The following is a 16,857-nucleotide window of genomic DNA, read 5'->3' as shown; positions in this document are numbered from 1 at the left end:
GTGTAGATTTGGTTTTAGGCCCCTTTTGTGTTTTTACACAAAAGGCTTTCCATGTACATAATCAAAATAGACTAATTAGCCTGGTTGTTCACACCTTTTAATCCCAACAACTGGGAGACAGAGACGGGTGGATTAATGTGAGTTTGAGGCCAGCATGGTCTATACAGCGAGACACCGTTAAAAAAACAAGCAAGCAAACAACCAACCAAAACAGGCCACTTACGTAAAAGTAAAAATTGACTTTCTCTGTAGTCTGAAGAGTGGAGTGGAGGGACAGTGTCAGCCTGCCAGGCCACACTGGGTAAGGGTTGATGGCAACACCAACTGCGTCCCTCCCTCTCCTCGGAGGTGAGTCCTGGCCAAGTTCTGAAAGTCCCTTTGACTTTGTTCTAAGGTACAGATGAGTGGGTGGCCGGGGCCCACGGTGTTAGGCGGTGTATGTGACCACATCCTAACATCAACTGAAAAACACCTGGAATACGGCCCTTTCGGGAGTCACTGTTTCCCCTCCGTCTGCCAAGGAAACAATTTTGTGAGATGTGCATGCAAGGATGTGGGTTTGTGAGCCAGTTAAACATTAAAATGTCTGTCAGAAGACAGGAGAGGATTAAAATGCAACTCTGTTTTTGGCTTGAGAATTTTATTGTTCTGCCAGAAGTCCTATCCCACTGGCTCTTACGCTCGAGGGCAAGTTTTGTGTGACTGTTAGTAGCCAGAGATAAAGAGAAACAGAGGCCAGTGCAGTCCGGAGGGGAGGCTCTCCTCTAAGGAGCACGTGGGGTAGTCAAGTTGTTTGGGGCCTGAATAGACGACCATACTCTGGGTTCTGGTTTTTGAGGCAGGGTCTCATTCTGTATTCCTGGCTGGCCTAGAACTCACAGACCCTCTTGCCTCTGCCTCCTGAGTACATGCTGGACTTAAAGCTGTGTGACTTAAAGCTACTGGCCCTAACTCGGTTTCTTAAGTTGGGGGTTCAAAAGCTCCAGAGTCTACAGATCAAATAGTTTAATTTGCTTGTTTCCTTTGTAAGTTTGAATTTTATCTTATGCATTTTAAAGCATTCTAAGGGACAAGAGTTATGGCTCAGTGGTTTAAGAACACTGGTTGCTCTTCCAGGGACCTGGGTTCTGTTCCCAGTACCCACATGGTAGCTCACAACCATCTGTAACTAGTTCCAGGGGTCTGACACCCTTTTCTGACATCAGTGGAACCCTGGGTTACAAGTTCTTCACAGACATACACGCAGGCAAACACTCATACACATAAGAAAATCTTTTTTAAAAGCATTCTGAGATGAGGGTGTTGGTGCATGCCTGTAGTCCCGCTCTTCACCAGACGGAAGCAGATGCATCTCTTGAACTCACAAACTCAAGAGTGATTTTGGCAGTACAATGAGACCCCATCTCATAAAAATGGGAAAAGCAAAATATTGCTCTGAAGAGAGATCCACAGCCTTCCTCATCCTGCTGTAGGGATTCATGATCTAAAACACTCTCAAAGTCATTGTACACTGAGTTAGAATGGACAGATTGGTGATGGCTGGGGCGTGACATTCAAAGTAGTCCTTATATTACCTTTTCTGTAAGTGCTTTGCCCAGGTGGGGTTTGTTTTTTATTTATTTTTGTTTTAAGGGTTGTTTTTTTTTTGTTGTTGTTGTTGTTGTTAATAGCCATACCTAGAATAGTTCCTATGGTAATTCTGGCAGATTGGGGTGTATATGTGTGGTCGTTTGCTCATTCAGACCATTAAGCGAATCCTCATTTCAGTGGTCTCAGATTGGTTCTTTGGTGCACTTCAAGCTCCTGAGGCTGGCTGGCTCTCTAGTATTAATATTGCTGGAAGCAGCTAAGTGTGAATGGGTGTTTCTGGCAAGGAGCAGATTTTCGTTTTAATTGACACTTTCTTTTATATACTAAACCATGGATGCCAAGTGTCTTTCCTCACTAGTAGTTGTAAATGCTAAATCTATACATGGTTTCACCACCTCCTGTCAAGATAAATGCAAGCTTCATTTCCCCTCAGAGGAGTTCAAAGGAATAATTTATCCCTGGTTTGTTTGGGAAGATGTTTGCAGCCAGCCTCACGTGGACCCAGCTGCAAAAATTTCCAGTGCCTAAAGCAAGCTCAGCAATTGCTTTTGTTCTTGTGAAGCATGTAGCAGTTGGCATGAGAATTCAGATTGCTCTCTTGTTCAGATTCTGTGATACAGAAGTGGCGGCGCTGGAGTCCTAAGTGGGAGTATGTGGATGTCCTCAAATTCAGCCAGACACTCCTCTATAGCTAAGCAGTTCTTTATAGAGAGAAAGGAAGCTGTTTGGGAACCAGGGTAGGGGAGAGAGATCATTTGTTTTTTAATAAAGATGATCATTTCTGAATGAGTGCCTTCTAAATGAGCAGGCTCACATCTCCTCTCTAGTGATCCAGGTCTCTGAGCTGAGGCATATTGATCTGCTAATAAAAACCCAGGGCCAGGTTTAATTTTTAATAGTTCATCGCTCATTGTAAGGAAGGTTTGCTCTTACACTTTGAGATAGTTCATTCTAATGAGCAAGTGTGGAAATCATCAGTTGCAGCCTTTATGGGCTTTCTGTGGCCAACCACAGCAGCTTCCTTCCATGTGTTTTTCCTTCAGTTAGGGTTGTGCTCTTCAGAATAGCCCTGTGAAGTAGGTAAGAAAGCTACCTTCGTTATACAGATAGGGGAATTTTGCTTCAGAAAATGAAGTGTTTCGGTTGTGCTGAGCAGAACCAGTACTGGAAGCTGGGTCTTAGGATCCTTGCCCATGCATTCTTTAAACCGACTAGCCGCACTAGTTGAAAAGCAAGCATGCCTTCTGTATCTCCAACAGAATGGCCTTAGTTGTCATGTCCCGGTACTTGTTGACTAGTTTTCTGCACGAGGTCTCCGATTCTAAGCCTGCTTGTAGAGTGTATACCTGAGGAACTGACTGAGCATTAAAAGAGCCCGCAGTCCTTGAGGTTTTCTTTGATGATAATGTCTGTGACTGCATCGAACACAAACTTGACATTCTGTGTGTCTGTAGCACAAGTCATGTGACTGTAGATTTCTTTGACATCTTTTCTCATGTTGAGGTCAAGGAACTGGCTCTTGATATAATTCCCAGCGTCCTCATAGGAGTTGTTCCCTGGTTTAAAAAAATTAGTGAGGTGGAATAAATTAGCCTGTAAGTGCTCAATTTTTAGGTGACTGATTTGCTTCTTGGAGTATTGTGTTAGACAAATATGGTCAGCGACTGTCAGGAGTGAGCGCTCTGTGGTGCATGCAGGTGACTGTGGGGTGGGGGGGTGAGGGCTCTGTGGTGCATGCAGGTGACTGTGGGGAGTGAGGGCTCTGTGGTGCATGCAGGTGACTGTCTGGGGAATGAGCGCGCTCTGTGGTGCATGCAGGTGACTGTCCGGGGGAGTGAGCGCTCTGTGGTGCATGCAGGTGACTGTCCAGAGGAGTAAGGGCTCTGTGGTGCATACAGGTGACTGTGGGGGGTGAAGGCTCTGTGGTGCATGCAGGTGACTGTCGGGGGGGGAGTGAGGGCTCTGTGGTGCATGCAGGTGACTGTGTGGGGGGGTGAGGGCTCTGTGGTGCATGCAGGTGACTGTGGGGTGAGGGCTCTGTGGTGCATGCAGGTGACTGTCGGGGGGGGGTGAGGGCTCTGTGGTGCATGCAGGTGACTGTCGGGGGGGGTGAGGGCTCTGTGGTGCATGCAGGTGACTGTCGAGGGGGTGAGGGCTCTGTGGTGCATGCAGGTGACTGTCGGGGGGGGTGAGGGCTCTGTGGTGCATGCAGGTGACTGTCGGGGGGGTGAGGGCTCTGTGGTGCATGCAGGTGACTGTCGAGGGGGTGAGGGCTCTGTGGTGCATGCAGGTGACTGTCGGGGGGGGTGAGGGCTCTGTGGTGCATGCAGGTGACTGTCGGGGGGGTGAGGGCTCTGTGGTGCATGCAGGTGACTGTCGGGGGGGGGTGAGGGCTCTGTGGTGCTTCTTACTTGAGGTAAACAAGGGAATGGAGGAAAAGCCTCATGTCTCCACTTCTGCTTCTGAGTAGGTATCCTTGGAACAGTCAGTGGCTCTGGTGTATCTGTCTGCTCTATTCCAGACACATCTGAACTTGGACCTTCCAACTGTTACTCCCCTAAGGCAAGATCCTTTCTATGCTTTGGCCTGTGGAATGAGCTCATCATTCCACATCACTACATCACTCTTGTCTGCAGCAGTCTGCACCTACCATCATACTCTGGAAAACAAATACTGAGGTGGACTTTCTTAATTTTCTCCTCAAAGAGGTCCTTCTTGTTGAGGAAGAGAACGATGGAGGTGGCCGCAAAGAACTTGTGGTTACAGATGCTGTTGAACAGATGCAGAGACTCGTGCATGCGATTCTGGGGAGGCAACATTGTGGGAAATAGCAGATCAGCTTGTGGGATAGATGTCTGTTCATTCCTCTTCTAACTGAACAGCCCAGTGTTCCCAATATAAAAGGAAAGCAGGAGAACAGATCATCTGTTTTTACTGTGGTGAGGTCCAACCAAACATTCAAATCTCCTTTCTGTCAGTTTAATAGCTGATTTGAGAGAGATTATTAGGAGCCCAGAGTCTCAGTTTCCTTACAGAGTTAGGAAAGCTAAAGAGGATGTACCAGGGGTATCCATCATAGCTGGCTATAGGAATACCTATGTGTGGAGATCTTTAGCGGCCAGAGTCTAGGTAACATGCATAGTGCTGCTGTTAGGCTGAAACCAGGCCCAGTTAGCACTTTTTTATTTGCATCTCCAAGATGATTTTGCTAGGCTTCTGTCAGGGGATCCACAGGTAAGGGCTGCAGGATTTCCCAGTGCCATACCACCAGAACCTCTTCTTTCCTCATAGCTACTTTGAGAGAGAAGGAGAGACATGTGTCTGCCGGTGCCCACGTCAGGTGAGTGTTTAGGGAACAAGCCCTTTAGGGACTTGAAGAGTGTCATCAGCTGACTTGAATTTATTCTTGTCATCTAATCAGGGAAAACTGACTTGTAGCCTTTCCTCACTGTTAATGCTCCTGCTGTTGATACTTGAATACCTGGTAAACTGAGGGTAAAATGGAAGCGATCTTGGAACGTGAATAATGCTACAAGACATCTTGGCTAAAAGGTACAGTGTCCTACTGTGAACACTACTAAATCTGAAGTGAAGTAGGATAGACCAAAGCTGGAGTGACTTAGGATAGACCAAAGCTGGAGTGACTTAGGATAGACCAAAGCTGGAGTGACTTAGGATAGACCAAAGCTGGAGTGACTTAGGATAGACCAAAGCTGGAGTGACTTAGGATAGACCAAAGCTGGAGTGACGTAGGATAGACCAAAGCTGGAGTGCCTTAGGATAAAAGCTGTATTTTCTCTTGGGCATCTGGCTAGCAAGGAAATTAGTGTTTTCACATCTTTGACGTCTTTATCTCAGACTCAAGAGAAGGGAACTGGCACATAGATAGACATCTTAAGTCCTTGCACGGCCTATTTCATCTATCTACTTCCACTTCGCCTCACTTCCTCTTGAACTTGGTGATGGCCATACAATGCTTGCACTCCTAATCTCAGACCAAACTCATGCTCAGGAAATTTGGAGCTTTGAAGTACTAACTTAGAACCTGCAGCAGAAAAGGGGTTTTGTGGAGTTATTAATCAACAGGAGACAGAGATTGCTCTGCTAGGAGATGTCTGGGCTGCCGGTCTTAGCCAGCTGGGCAGTGGGATGACAAGCTTTAGAGAAGGGGTCACCAAATCCAGTGGCACTGAAACTGGTGTAAATGCCACTCACCACTTCGTCATCTTCCACCAGCACCATGTCATAGGCACTGAGAGCCGCACAGAAGATGATACAGGTGACTCCCTCAAAGCAGTGGATCCACTTCTTTCTCTCTGATCTCTGCCCTCCCACGTCAAACATCCTAAGGGAAGAAACAGCTGTTCTCATGGGTGTGACCCATGACGCCTGAGAGGCGGCTGCTTGGGGCCAGTTAGTAGCAAAATCAGAAATAGGAGAGGCAGGAGGAGGAGGAGGAGAGTAATCGGATTGGGCTTCAGCAGAGGCCAAGAAACATGCTGTGAGACCTGAGATGCCCCAGGGAACTGAATGCTGACCTGAAATTCAAATCTTTAACCGAAAACTTGGTCTCAATGATGCCTGTGGTTTTGACTCTGGATCGAAGCACGTCTTGCTCATTAGGGAGGTAGTCAGGGTCTGTAATCCGGTCTAGCTGGTTCAGGTAGCTAGTGAAAAGAGTGGCGTTGGTGATGTTACAGTCTTCAAAGTCAAGACTAGAAGAGGCAAAGGGTCTCCCCCTGAGTCACACAGCTAATACAGTGATGGAAGCAGGATTGGAGTCCACAGCACGGAATCCAGGATCGTGCAAATGCTTGAGAAGCAGGAGGGCAGAGGGCCACACCCACATGAGGCAAGTGTTCTGTCCTCCTAAGCCTTTCAAGACCTTTGAATAAGACTTTAAGCCGGGCGGTGGTGGCGCACGCCTTTAATCCCAGCACTGGGGAGGCGGGGAGGCAGAGGCAGGCGGATCTCTGTGAGTTCGAGGCCAGCCTGGACTACCAAGTGAGCTCCAGGACAGGCGCAAAGCTACACAGAGAAACCCTGTCTCGAAACACCAAAAAAAAAAAAAAAAGACTTTAAGCTGGGCGGTGGTGGTGCACGCCTTTAATCCCAGCACTTGGGAGGCAGAGCCAGGCAGATCTCTGTGAGTTCGAGGCCAGCCTGGTCTACAGAGCAAGATCCAGGAAAGGTGCAAAGCTACACAGAGAAACCCTGTCTTGAAAAACCACACACACACACACACACACAAAACACTTTAAATATGTGTCCCAAGTTCCATCAAGAGACAGGAGTAGATTGAAAGAGACTTTGAAGACACAAGATAAGGCAATGTGTGGACCTTCTCTCCTCAAACTGGGGAATATGAACACTGGTATTTGTAGATATTAAGGAGTTATTGAATATTTAGGTATGACGATATGATTTCTTCTTTGCATTTTAAATACATAATGAAATTGTTAGGACGAAGTGATAGCTGCAGGGTACTTTAATCCAGTGAGGGGGGTGTAAAGTAAGCTAAGAGTGGCCATGAGTCAACTGTAAACTAGATGGTTCACTGTGTGTTCCACTTTCATGTGTGTAGAAGTTTTCATAAGAACATGAGGAAGTTCACGAAGGGTAGAGAGAGGGCAGTTGTGAAATACAATGACAATATGGAGAAGGAAGGAAAATTGACATGAATGTCTAATGTACACCATGTATTTTCACATTTAAATTCTCACTAAATCTTAGAAGACTTTGAGAGTCATGCCCCCACTTTACAGATAAAGGAAAACTTCAGAGGGATTACTTGGGAGACCGAGGCAGGAGGACTGAGTTTCAGGCCAGCTTTGGCTACAAAGTGAGACCCTGCCTCCACCCAGAACAAGAAAGCACTGTGGCCTACTATAAAACTCAGCTTTGTCCACGTGCAGACCTGGACCCAAGCCTCCGCTGTTTATGCATAGCTTTGCCCAGTTCACTAACTTCGCTGGACTGCAGGTTTTCTACTAGAAAATGGGGCTCGTGGACCTTGAAGGCTAGTGCATAAACAAGGGCCATATAGAGCATGTTGTACACCTAGCAGGGACAGAACCTTTGTAAGGGGGGATTCCAAAAACTAAAAGCATTATTCAAGATGAGGTGACAGAGGGAGTCAACATGGGTCTGTTTGATCTTACAGCTCATGCCCACTTCTGATACTGTACTGTTGGGGGCTGATAACTGTGTCCCTTATCTTATTGGAGCCAGCACTGCAAAGTTGATGGGTTTCCTAGTGCCTGTGACCATCTTTCTTTGGTTTGCCTCTTGAGATAGGACCAAGGGCTGCTAAGCAGGGCCTCTGTTTTAGATTTTGTGTCTTCAACTTCATAGGCTTCAGGGAGGCAGTAGAAAGGACTATAAAACAGTGGGAACTGACAGATGTCCCCACAGCCTTAAGTTCAGTTTGTGTGGGTCTGCGGCTCCCACTACCTGGAACTTAAGGCTGGGTGAGGTTTCTCCTGAACGGCACCCCGCCCCTCCCCCGCCCGCCCCATCTTCCCAGAGTCTTACTAAGATGCCGAGTCATTGAGCTGAAACTCTGCAGCTCTGTCAAAGCAGGCTTGAACCCCACTGTCCTTCCATAACTTCCTGATGACCTCCACCAGCTCAGGGGGCATGGTCCCCTCCTCAATGGAGTCGGCCAGGTTGTTGAGCTGTCGACCGGCATCCTGTGTGATCCAGAAAGGTGGCTGAGAATGAGCTAGGAGAAGTTAGTGACTTGCCAGGAGATTTCTGGGAATTTACAGAATGGGAAACACTTTGTGCCTTAGGCTACCAAAGCCTAAGGCAGGACAGTCTCAGGGAAGGTGCAGTTTAAGGAAACGTGCTAATTTACTGAGCATGCTCTCCAGATGTAGCCAGCTCTGGGATGCCTAGAGGATAGTCCCAGGTGATCCTTCAGGTTTTGGACTTCAGATTAGGCTGAAAGAAGATACAGGTCCTTTGCTGCAGGGACTGGAAATGTAAAGGCTACACTGGCCCTTGTGTTGAAATACACAACCTAGTGTATTTCAGTGTATAAAAGGCTAGTGTATTCGCTTATAAAAGTCCTGTGGCTAGGGCAAGAAGCTCAAAGAGAGAATTTAAATGATAAAATAAGATTAGAAGGCAAAATGATGCTAGGAGTCAATTTTGTAAGCATTTGTTATAAAGGTAGAGGTTGTTGACTCTCCTAGGACTAAGATGATTTAAAGCTTAGCAGATGCGACTTGAGTTACACGGAACTTTTTCTTACCCGACTTTCCTTGTGGTTTGTTGGTTTCTTGTCTATTTCTTCTCCTGCTTCCACCCTGAACCAGATAACATTAATCACGTACCGCACAACTTGGTTCGGCATAGTCAATGCCTAGTGTGGACATGGCTCTGATGATGGCCAGGATGGACTGCAGCACGTTCCCATAGATGACAGATTTGAACTCTAGGCATTCTTCTGGTGAGTATCCATCCTGGTGAATGATCCTTCAAGGAACAGACACTAAACTTTTAGCGGGACCCGAGGAACCAGACCTAAGGGATTGGGACTCTAGGGGACATCCGGGTCACAGGAATCCACCTGTATTTCTACTGCTGTCTCTAAGTGCAGGGTGAGGAGAAGGACATTGAAAATCGGGTGCTTTAGACCAGGGTTCCTCGGAGCTAAGGACCCTTCTGCACACATCGACCCTGGCTCCTGCTCCCCCACCTCAGTCCTCCCAGGCTTCTTCTGTTGCCACTCACTTCATCTGCTTGACGATAGTGCTCTTTCCTGACTCTCCAGCACCTGGAAGGGAAATGGCCATGCCGTCAGTTTCCACCAGTTTCCCGCAGTGGTCCAGAAGATGGTGTGTAAACAGTGTTTCCGGGAGACTGATTGAGAGACACCCCGAGCTCAGGCCATTCGACCTGGACTTAGAGCAGTTTGTCCCCATTAACACTATTTACATTGAGGGCTGGATTTCCTTTTTTTTTTTTTTTTTTTTTTTTTTTTTTTTTTTTTTTTATGGCTGCCCTATGCACTATAAGCTGTTTAGAACCTTTCCTGATCTCTACCCACTAGAGGCCACTAGCTTCCCACTCTTAGTTGTGACAACTAAATATCTCCAGACATACCGTGTGCCCCTGGGACTCAAAAGTCTCCCCATTGGGAACCACTGATAGACTCATGGAAATTCCTTTAAAATATTCACAGTCAAGTAGAAAGAGCTGGGGCTCTTCATCGAGATACTGTTTTTCCCCTACCATGATGGTGTCTGTTGGAGCTAAAACATTCTAACGTCCTTATTTAGGCTGTCCTCTTGCCCACCACGAACCCACAATCCTTCCAGGCCTCTACTGACCTCATCCCCCAATCTCCTCCCACCTTGCCTGTGCTGTTTCTTCTAAGCTGCTTACCCTGGACCTAGACAATCTGTTTAGGCTTAAAAGATCTGTCCCTACAGCCTCTGCTGTGTGTAACTCCTGAATTCCTCGGAGCCTTGGTCTTTCAGCCTCTGTTCTGCGTCACTCCTGAATTCCTCGGAGCCTGGGTCCAGCTTACAAATAGGCCCCTTTAGTGTGTCTTTGGTCTCTACTGCCCCATTCTCCGGGTTCTTTACGGAAACCTGTCCCAGGCAGCCGGCTTTCTGCTCCATAGATCCAACGATCCCACCTCAGTAGTACCGTTGGTGTTTTTGTGAGCAGGCCAAGTGTCAGTTTCTTATTTTCTGTTGAAGCCATGATCGGTTTCCACGACTGACCCACAGAGGTGCTTTTTCATCCCGGCACCAACCAGTGATCTGCTTAGAATGCATCAAGCTGATGAGCCTTCCAGATGCCAGGGGCTTTAGAGCAATTGCTTAATAGAAAGCCAGGAGGGCATTTCTGTTAAAGACTCCATCTTCCCTGTGGGTCTCCCCTCCTTACCAGGTTCTCCAACATTTATTTTGGGAGCAAGGAGAAGGACCCAGTCTACTTAGCAGAAACCAGTAGGCTTCTCCTTGAGACTATGTATTGCTAAGGTGTGGTGGCGCTTTATGAATCCATTGCTGAGAGAGAGTCCTGTTTACTTATTGTATGCCACAGTTCTCTGACTGGAGATTTGGTGTGTGCCTGCCTGCATGGCCAGGGTTCCCGGTAGCTGTTGAACAACAACAACAACAACAACAACAACAACAACAACAAAAGGTGTTTTTGCGGTTGGGTAGCCCAGCTTTGTCCTTGCACTCTTCCTAGTCAAGGAAAAGTAAAACAATTCCAGTGCCCCTGACATGCTGGGTCCCCTTGCCTTGACTCTGCAGGCTCCATGGTAACATAGCTCTAAGCTCTGCTTGGTTTCCTAGCTTGAGACTGGACCAGGATGAGAAGAACATGCCTGGCCTTCCCCTTTCCGTGGGGTTGCCAGACCCCATCAACCCGGCCGGAAAGCAAAGAGAGTGCTAAGCAACCTTCCCCTCCGCTAGTTCATCTGCTCATGCCGCTCACCAAGCAACAGCAGCTTGACGGTCTTGGCTTCCTTATCCGCATCCTCCTGCAGCTTCCTTTCCAGCTCCTTGGACCTCTTGGCAAGTTCTTTGTCCTCAGCACTGATTCCGCTCCCCATCTCTGCCGTCTCCTCAGAGAAGAACCGCTTTCTCCAGCTCTTAAAAGGTTCCAGTAAGGTTCCTGTCTGTGAGATAGAGAAAAAGAGAAACTAGGTTGGGATAGAGGAGCATTTGCTCGCTCCCATAAGAGTTGGGTGAGTGTGGACTGCTGGTTCTTGCACCCTGCCTACCTGCTGAGATTCCTGTACTCCAGCCGGAGAACTACTTCTTTAAGCTGGGGATGCCCCTTTATGTCTAGCACTATGACAGGGCAAGCCAATTAAAAGCTTTGCCCGTCAGTCAAAGGACAGACTCTAACATTCTTTAGTGAGGGAGATGATCTGGGTTCGGACATAGTAGGGTAGAGTGCAGGTACTGGAGCTCTGGGAGGAAATGCCTACCCCCTCCCTTCTGAAGAGTCATCCCTAAGAGCCTCTGTTCCTGTGGATTCACTTGCATTGGAGAGCTGAAGGTTAAGGGTATTCTCCAAATTGAGTCTTCAGATTACAAGGTCTTGGTTTTAGGGAATCAAGGGGATAGTCCTGGCAAAGACTTGTCTGCTCTAGGGGCTATTATTGTTCCTTTGTGCTGGCTCATTCTCAGGATTCCGAGAGAGAGAGAGAGAGAGAGAGAGAGAGAGAGAGAGAGAGAGAGAGAGAGAGAGAGAGAGAGAGAGAGTTTCTTTTGTTGTTGTTGGTGGTGTTTTTTTGAGACAGGGTTTCTTTCTGTATCCCTGGCTGTCCTGGAACTCACTAAGTAGACCAGGTTGATCTGGAACTCACAAAGATCCACCTGCCTCTGCCTCCCGAGTGCTGAGATTAAAGGCGTGCACCACCACCGCCTGACTCTTTTTCTTTTTGGGGGACAGGTTCTTACTTTGTATGCCTAGCTTGCTCAGACCAGGCTAACCTCAAACTCAGAGATCCACTGGCCTCTGCCACCTGAGTAAATGCTGATACTAAAGGCGTGCGCCATAACTCAAACACTGACGTTTCATATTGTTCTGTTTCCCTACTTTATTTACCACTGGACATGTCTTCCATTCGCAGACGAAACCTGATGGACCTTAGAATTTGTGGTTCACCAGTAGGTCCTCGTCAGCTGTTTGGTAAATGAAGACATGAAGGGAAGAGAGTATGTGGTAGAGAAATTTCGTTTGCCTCCCCCAGCCCCACACCAGCTTCTCCCGTTGGGTGGACTTTGCTGGTATTCTGGGTGGGTGGTTTGTCACTGTCACCTCACACAGCACACTTCGTCCTTGGGCGGCTGGACTCTGCCTATGGAGAGGCGGGTTAGCTCTGACCCCTCGCGCTCCTCTTGTCCGTCTTTCTGTGGGAGTGAGGGTGCAGCCTGGCAGTTACCACACAACACTGAACACACCTCATGAGCCAGGGTTCTCAGGGCCAGGAGTTTCATGTAAATGAGTCTTCCCAGTGTAACCCCCTCACCTGAAGTTACAACAGTGGTTCTCAACCTTCCTAATGCTGTGGCCCTCATGTTGTGGTGACCCCCAACCAGAAGACTATTTTTGGTGCTACTTCATAACTGTAATTTTGCTACTGTTATGAATCGTGATGTAAGTATCTGATAGGTAGGATATCTGATACTCGACTCCCGTGAAAAGGCCATTCAACCCCTTGGAGGGGTCGAAACCCACTGGTTGCGAACTGCTGCTTTAGACCATTGCTACCCATATGTAATGCAAGGAGCAGGCACATCAGAAGCCCTGGAAGTTTGTTAGAAAGGCAGTCTCAGACCTCAGCTCAGAAAGTCCAATAAATAATTGGACTGCATTTTAACAATACCTCAAGTGACCCACAGGGCATTAAAGGTTGGGAAGAACTGCCCTAAGGAACTGGGTCTCTCCAGCTTTGTCTACTTATGTTTCCTGAAATATGGTTATAAGGTCACCTGGCTTTTCAAAAACAGTTTAGGATATTTGTAAAGGGTGTGTTTTAGAACCTGTGAATTTCAGTTACTATTATTTTTGGAGCCTGAAATGAAGCTAATATAAGTGATTATTATCATCTGGCAAGTCTGAAAACGCCGCCTTACAAAAGTACAATCTGGGATGTGTACGTTGGCATTGGATGTGCTGGAGATCAAACCCAGGCCTACGTGCACACCAGGAAGGTTCTCTACCAACTGAGCCCCAGCCCCAGCCCCGAGTGTTTTTAAAGATTGAGTAAACTGGTTTGGAGTACAGTCCAGGCATGAGAGTTACATTTTCCCCCAGGTGACTCCCAGGAAGAGACGTGGTGGAAAAGAACCCTTAAGATAAACAGACTGGATCTGCACTTTTAGAGCCAAAATTGTGTGGCAGTGGGGTGAGGATGGAGGGGGAGCTAGGTCCCCACTAACTGGACACTGGGAACCATGGCTTAGCGTCTTCCTTGGCCCTCCTCCCTTTTAGTATTTAAAAGGCCAGACTTTTGAGACCCAGGAGAGAACTAGCTGCAGAGGTGCTGCCTGGCATGGCAACCCTGCTTTCCCAATCAGAAACTGGCAAGAGCCTTAGTGACTTAAGGGCAGACAGGAGTCCCTTAGAAATTGTGGCTGTTTTGGAATCCTGGCTAGGAGGTTCCTGTAATTATGCGACCAGCGCTGCCCTGCCCAGCCCTGCCCACAGTGCTGGTAACTCACACCGAGACCAGCCCCGTGCTGAAGGCCCAACTGTTCAGAAGAAGGGACAGCAGAGGCTTGTGCTAGACCGCTTCTGGGCCTTTGCTGCAGATGGTTCTGCAGCCTTTTTCAGGTCCCATAGTTTAGTAAACAGAGGAGTCAATGGTTTTCCTTTCCCCTAACCGCCATCCCACTGAGTGAGAAAAAGAGCTGCTGGACACATGGGGAAACCGAGGACAGGGGCCTGTGCTGGAGAGAACCCCCAGCTTGATTCACACATGGGGGACACCTGCCCCCTTTCTCGTCCCAGCTGCTGTGGCTGACAGACTCTAGTGTTGCTTCTGCTTGGGCTGTAGCCGGAGGAGGAGGAGGAAGCTTGAGCTGAGAGACTCTCAGCCCTCCTGCCTTCCCTGTGGTTGTCCCACTTGATCATTACATTGAGGGACAACGTCCTGGTGAAGAAGGCAGGGCACAGGAGGGTACAGTGCCTGTCCCAGAGGTGAGTGAAGCATGGAAGAGTAATCCCCCTCTGCATGAGGGTGTGTGGACAGAACCCAGGTGTTTGGGTCACAACCCCAGATGGCCATCTCATTTTGAGTGAAAGCAACCACTTAAATGATCACCCGAGGAATTTGGGCATGTTTCCTAAGTGAAGGAGCTCTCAGGATCTGCCTCACGCTTCGTGAGAAGCTGTGCCCCAGATGGAGTGTGGGACACTGACACAGGAAGATTTGCCTTTGGGAACTTGCAGTCTACGTGAGGAGGCTGGAGAAAGCAGAGTAACAATTAAAGGGCTGACGCTAATGTTGGGGGATTCAGGGCTGTTGAAAACCTTGCTTCCACCCCCTGGTAGGAGAGGCAATTATACACACATCTATTGTTATTTTTTTTTTAAAAAAAAAAGTGTGTGTGTGTGTGTGTGTGTGTGTGTGTGTGTGTGTGTGTGTGCCTAAGCCAGCAGCTCATGCCCTTAACAGAGCATGCAGTAAGTTGAGGTAGAAGAATCCTCAGTTCTCAACTAGCCTGAGCTATACAAGGGCCACATTTTAAATAACAGTAATATTGAAAGCAAGAGGTGATTGTGAAAGGGACAGACTTTCCACGGGGAGCCGGTCAGCAGAAATGGAGGATGTGAGTCTGGGGAGAGGAAAGGATGGAAGAGAAAAGGTATGAGGTAAATATGAGCTTAGCCTGGAAAGCTTGATGTGAAGGACATGAAAGGATGGGAGAGCTGGGAGATGAGGACGGGAAAGGGAAAAGGACCAGCTAGTGCAGGGCCTTGAATGTCAGGTGGGGACCTGACCAGCAGAGAGGCAACTGCATGATGCTGGGTCAAGCTTGATTCTAGAAAGGTCTGGGAATAGGATGGGGCATAGGAAATTGCCCTGGGCAAGTATCCTTGGAAGCTTCAGCTATTTTTCTCCCGAGTCTAGCATCTGCTAGTAGAGGTCTGTTCCTAGCCAGGCTGGCATTACCAGGGAGCTGAAGGTCAGAAAAGCAGGAAAGCTGTTCAGAAAAAACGGGAGTGTGCTGATGTTGGGAGGGGTTCAGGGAGGTCCAGCTGAGAAGCCATGGTGGAAATCGGTTAGGAGGAGGAAGCTGTGTTTGGAGGCAGGGAAGTCCCAGAGACTGAGGCAGCATTAAGACTTCAATACCAGAAAGTCCCGGGCCACAGAGTGATCCACTCCTCCATTCTCCACACTCTGCTCTGCAGACAAGAAAACCCCACTGAAATTCAGCCTGTGTTGAGTAGGTGGGACACTGATGCTGAGCTGGAAGCAGGGCAGACTCCCTAACAACCACTACAGACCACGTGACCTGGAAGTGAGGGGGTGGGGAGGGCTGTAGGGGGAAGTCAAGGGTGTGTTGTTGTTGGTAGGACTTCAAGATGAAGGCGCTCATGAACTGGTTTGCCTGGGTTGGGTGGAGAACAGGATTGCCATCTATTGGCTGGGTAGGTAGGTAGGTAGATCTGGATTAGGGGATCCACATAGGCCTGGCCCAGTGTATGGCTGTGACCCTTAAAATTATGCCAAAATCTGCATCATACCAGAATATAAATGAGCATCTATATGGTCTCATGGTACTTGCTTGTTAATCTGGGGGTTTATTTTGTTCATTCTTGGAAGTCAACATTCTCACAACGCTCACAATGTCTAAGGGCCATATTCAGAACAGCCCACTTTCCAAGCCTGGGGGAGACTGACGGATGATTAGTGTTCTGCAGGGTTTTTGTTGGCTTCTGTCCTCTTGATTTCTGTGTGTCATATGTATCACACCATAGGGACCACTCTATTTGTGTAGTTCTTTGCATCCAATCTTTCACCTAACTTTATGTTGTAAGCATTTTCACATGATTAAAAAAATCCTCCAAGACCAGTATTAATGGTTGTATTTCATTGTGTTCATTTAAACATTCCCTTTTAGCCGGGAGGCGATGGGGAGGCAGAGGCAGGCCGACCTCTGAGTTTGAGGCCAGCTTGTACAGAGTTCCAGAACAGCCAGGGCTACCCAGAGAAATCCTGTCTTGAAAAACCAAAAACCAACCAACCAAACAAGAACCATTCCTTTGTTGTTGGGCCTTTATGTTTCCAAACTTTCTGTGGTAAATATTGTAATATTGAACAACTTTGTGGATATTTTTCAGACAACCGTTTATTTTATATTATTATTATTATTATTATTATTATTATGTTTATTTGTTTTGGATTTTTGAGACAGGGTTTCTCTGGGTAGTCCTGGCTGTCCTAGAACTCACTCTGTAGACCAGGCTAGCCTCTGGCCTCAAACTCAGACCCTCCTGCATCTGCCTCCTGATGCTGGGATTAAAGGCTTGCACTGCCCCGGCTCAGGTAATCTTTTTTTGTTTGTTTCTCTGTAGCCTTGTTGTCCTGGAACTCACTCTGTAGACCAGGCTGGCCTCAAACTCACAGAGATCCGCCTGCCTCTGCCTCCCAGAATGCTGGGATTAAAGGCATGCACCACCTCCCCACCTCCACGCCCCTCACCCCTCACCTCCCACCCCCTCCAGATAACCCTTTTTTAAAAGAACAGTTTTGTGATTCCCATCTCTTAAAGAAATCCC

At 47.8% G+C, this 16,857-nt stretch overlaps 1 protein-coding gene across 1 annotated transcript in view; it reads right to left on the bottom strand.

Moving 5' to 3' along the window:
* Positions 1-1,665: 1,665 nt before the first annotated feature.
* Gnat2 (G protein subunit alpha transducin 2) overlaps positions 1,666-16,857 on the bottom strand; it is a 23,561-nt gene continuing 8,369 nt past the window's right edge. The window contains exons 2-9 of the mRNA XM_076574814.1: positions 11,053-11,236; positions 9,331-9,373; positions 8,931-9,072; positions 8,125-8,282; positions 6,129-6,257; positions 5,806-5,935; positions 4,241-4,394; positions 1,666-3,146 (exon numbers count right to left, since the gene is read on the bottom strand). Coding sequence (XP_076430929.1) covers positions 2,956-3,146; positions 4,241-4,394; positions 5,806-5,935; positions 6,129-6,257; positions 8,125-8,282; positions 8,931-9,072; positions 9,331-9,373; positions 11,053-11,236 — 1,131 coding nt within the window. The 3' untranslated portion in view covers positions 1,666-2,955. The remainder of the gene's footprint in view (positions 3,147-4,240; positions 4,395-5,805; positions 5,936-6,128; positions 6,258-8,124; positions 8,283-8,930; positions 9,073-9,330; positions 9,374-11,052; positions 11,237-16,857) is intronic.

The sequence above is a fragment of the Peromyscus maniculatus genome, chromosome 6, assembly GCF_049852395.1.
Source record: "Peromyscus maniculatus bairdii isolate BWxNUB_F1_BW_parent chromosome 6, HU_Pman_BW_mat_3.1, whole genome shotgun sequence".
In the NCBI taxonomy this organism is placed as follows: Eukaryota; Metazoa; Chordata; class Mammalia; order Rodentia; family Cricetidae; genus Peromyscus; species Peromyscus maniculatus.
This window is presented reverse-complemented; position numbering and strand designations above follow the sequence as displayed.